At 44.8% G+C, this 3,543-nt stretch overlaps 1 protein-coding gene across 1 annotated transcript; it reads right to left on the bottom strand.

The window, feature by feature from the left end:
* Positions 1 to 374: 374 nt before the first annotated feature.
* On the bottom strand, positions 375 to 2,579 carry irx3a (iroquois homeobox 3a). Its single transcript, XM_059352630.1, has 2 exons — positions 2,128 to 2,579; positions 375 to 1,594 (listed from the first exon to the last, which is right to left on the bottom strand). The coding sequence occupies exons 1-2, from the start codon at positions 2,344 to 2,346 to the stop codon at positions 527 to 529; spliced, it is 1,287 nt and encodes a 428-aa protein (XP_059208613.1). The 5' UTR covers positions 2,347 to 2,579; the 3' UTR covers positions 375 to 526.
* Between the last annotated feature and the right edge of the window lie 964 nt (positions 2,580 to 3,543).

Genomic DNA, 3,543 nt, shown 5'->3' with positions numbered 1-3,543 from the left:
AGTGACAGCCTCGCTATCTTTGAAGTGGGTGGAAAGCTGTTTTTAACAACTTTTTTCTCTGCATCCAAAGGCACTAAAATCTCTCCAAGAAAATTAAAATGAATAAATTGGACTGCCTATTATCAAACTAGGTCTCAGTGAATTTAGCTGGTTTGTGTAAACAATTGAATCCAAGCACATGGGCCTTAATATCATGTGGATCATATCATATCATGAGAAATAAAAGGAGCACGTGAATTAAGAACAGTTTTCACCCAATTCAACACTTTACTTTTTTTTCTTAAATGCTTTCTGGTGAGGTTTTTCATAATCCTCTCGGACACACACACACACACACACACACACACACACACACACACACACACACACACACACACACACACTGTATTCTCTAACATTGTAACACTGTTCAGCTGTGTGGCCTAGAGAGAGAGAAACCCGTGAAGAGGCAAACTAAAAATAATAGAAATGAATGAAGGGCAATGGACTAGTGTCTTTGTTTTGTACTTATTTCTACATGCGCGTCTCAGTGTCGGGGACATGTACCTGTGACTGAAGTATCTGAACTATGACTCTTGTCCTCCGTTTGCCTGCTGCTGTAGAGGGCCAGGCCGGTGGCTGTGGCCTGGTTTGCCAGTCCCAGATAGTGATTGGAGTTCAGTAAAGCCAGCTGGTGCGCCGAGAAGGCTCGGTTCGTCCAGTTCTGGATTTTCCCAACGGGACAAGAAGAGATGAGTCTGTGAGGGGCGATGATGGTCTGGGCGGCCGGCCCTGCTGAGTTGCTGCCGTTCATTTGTTGTGGTGATTTGCGCGGATTGTCAGGGGCCGTGGCTGTCTCTGCCAAAGACCAGATCTTTGGCTTCTGGGCCGGGGCCGGGTTGTTTTCTGAGGGCGGTGAGCTCACGGACACCGGGTTCAGTTTGAGCTGCTCACCGTTCGCTTGGGACGCTTTGGTGTCCAAAGAATGATGATGGTGGTGGTGGTGGTGGTGACTGTGGAAGTGCTCTCCTCCTCTCTCCACGTCTTTGCCCTCTTTCCCCACAGCCTTTAGAAACCTCTGGTCGGGCCCTTGTAAATCCTCATAGCCGTCAGAAATCTCCGAGTCACTCCTCCCGTCTAGTTTAATATCTGAATGCAGGTCGTCCTGGTCGTCCAAGTCGTCCTTGTTCTCAATGTTTTCCGTGTCGATGTTCTCCAAGTCGATCTCCTCCTCGTCCTCCCTCTTGTCCCCCTCCTCCCCTTCGTGATCGCTGCCGTAAACATTCCCCTCTTCGTCTGTGCGGTTCCGAGGGGCCCAGGTCATCTTGTTCTCCTTCTTTAGCCTCCTCCTGGCGTTGGCGAACCAGGTGGACACCTGGGTGAGGGTCATTTTGGTGATGATGGCCAACATGATCTTCTCCCCCTTGGTCGGGTAGGGGTTCTTGCGGTGCTCGCTGAGCCAGGCCTTCAGGGTGCTGGTGCTCTCCCTGGTGGCGTTTTTGGGTCTGGACGGGTCACCGAACTGATACTGGCCATATGGATAAAAAGCAGGGTGATGGTGAGCGAACCCTGGGTGCTGGACACCGGGACTGTCTTTCAGTTCATACTGAGCACCCTGCAAAGACAAAGAATCAAAGAGTCAGAGGGATTTAATACAGACTTAAAATATTAATGCCGTAGTCTGCAATCCTTTTTGTATGATAAATAGAATCACGTCTAACAGTATGGCACGTGGATTTACAGCAATAAAACAGTGTAAACAAATAAAACGGCTACTGTTTGTCACAACTCAAATAGTTATTTCAGCTTCTACAAGCTTAAACATGAATTCGTTTTCATTTATTTAAAGCAAAACACTTGCACGAACTTTACTTTTACGCATTTTTACGCACAGCTCCAGGTAAACTTCCCACAGCACGTTGCAACATTTTATTAACTCTTTTGCCAACACTTCCAGGAAATTGTGTTCTATAAATAAGCCAGAAGCTTGTTAATGTGTTACTTTTAAAAACAACAACTTTTAACTAACAAAAAATTGGCGCTCCAAAAGTTTACACCTAAAAAAGTGCCAGCAAAGTCCTCCTAAAAAGTCTTGTTTATTTATTTTATTTTCATAAAAGTTCTAGACGAGTTAAGAGAGAGACTTACCAGCTGATTGAAAATGGATATATCGTTAGAGTAGGGCAGAAACGCTCCATAGCCCTGCGCTGCTGCGGCGAACGGAGATCCATACATAGTGGAGAGGACGTTGGAGAGTGCGCCGGACGGACTGAGCTCCGTCCCGGCCCGGGCATTGCTGGCGATCCCCTGGCGCTCCGGCGGGTATATCGGTCGGATGTACTGATATCCCAGCTGAGGGAAAGACATGGCGGTAGGAAAAGGAGGGGAAAAAAGTCTGCTGCAATCACACAAAGCAAGGGAATTGCCTCGATATCCACTTTTACAGTGTGAGCATGTGAGCAACAAAAGGTGCAGGCAAAGGGAAGTCTATATTTCCTCGGGAACAGCCAGTGTAAACGATCCGGTTGCGCCCCTTATTTCTTCCTCTTCTTCTTCTTTCCACCCTCACTTCCCTATTGATCTGGATGGACTAAGGTCAGGTCCTTACAGATTGCTTTAGATTATTGGGACTCCCTTGCTCAGATTGACATTTCTAGTCGTTTAGAAGCCCCTCCTATTTTTCAAATCTCACCCCTCTCATACAAACAGCCTCTCTCTCTCTCTCTCTCTCTCTCTCTCTCTCTCTCTCTCTCTCCACCTCCCTCCTCTCTCTCTCTCTCTCTCTCTCTCACTCTCTCTCTCAATGCACTGACGTCGCGAGCTCTTATTTGAATGGGGTTTCAAATCTCATTTTATGGCTCGCCAATCTATTTCATTTGTTATTTGTTCGCGTCTGTCCTACCAAATTTTTTGTGTTAATTCATAATTATTGGACACAACAGTAAACATTTGGTTTCAGTGATTGATTAACTTTTGTCTAGAGTTTTTTTTTTAATTATTATTATTTTAATACACGGATTCAGAAGAAACTTTCAAACTTAGAGTCTCGCCTCAGAAGACATCGGTTAAAAAAATCGGGAAGCAAAGTTTGAGTTAAAGTCAGATTTTTCGCCTTTTTTATTTACAGGAAAGAGTTTTAATTTAAATAGCCTACGTCTATATTTTAAAAAATAATGGTCAGTGCAAGTAATAAAAAAAGAAAAATAATTAATAATGAATATGTTTGTAACGACTGACTATGCCCATGGCTTGTAATGAGCCCGGATCAGACGCTACACACACTTCTTTTTTTATTTATCGCTCCATCACTGGCTGTGTTTTCTTCCACCGGTTTAGAGGTGTTGTGGGGCTCTTGGTGGCAGGCGAATCGGAGTCAATTCACTCTTTAATTTGAGACATCAAACGCATCTCATGTAGCCACTTGACATCAAAGAGAGAGCTGATGATCGGCGCGTTACACTGTTAATGAAGACTAAGTGTAAAGTAGCAACAATGAGCAGTAATAAACATTTTTTAGTGGATTGGGCTGGGGAGGATGTATATTGTGGGAAACTTCAATAAGCA

This window comes from Centropristis striata, chromosome 2 (assembly GCF_030273125.1).
Source record: "Centropristis striata isolate RG_2023a ecotype Rhode Island chromosome 2, C.striata_1.0, whole genome shotgun sequence".
NCBI classification, from domain to species: Eukaryota; Metazoa; Chordata; class Actinopteri; order Perciformes; family Serranidae; genus Centropristis; species Centropristis striata.
This window is presented reverse-complemented; position numbering and strand designations above follow the sequence as displayed.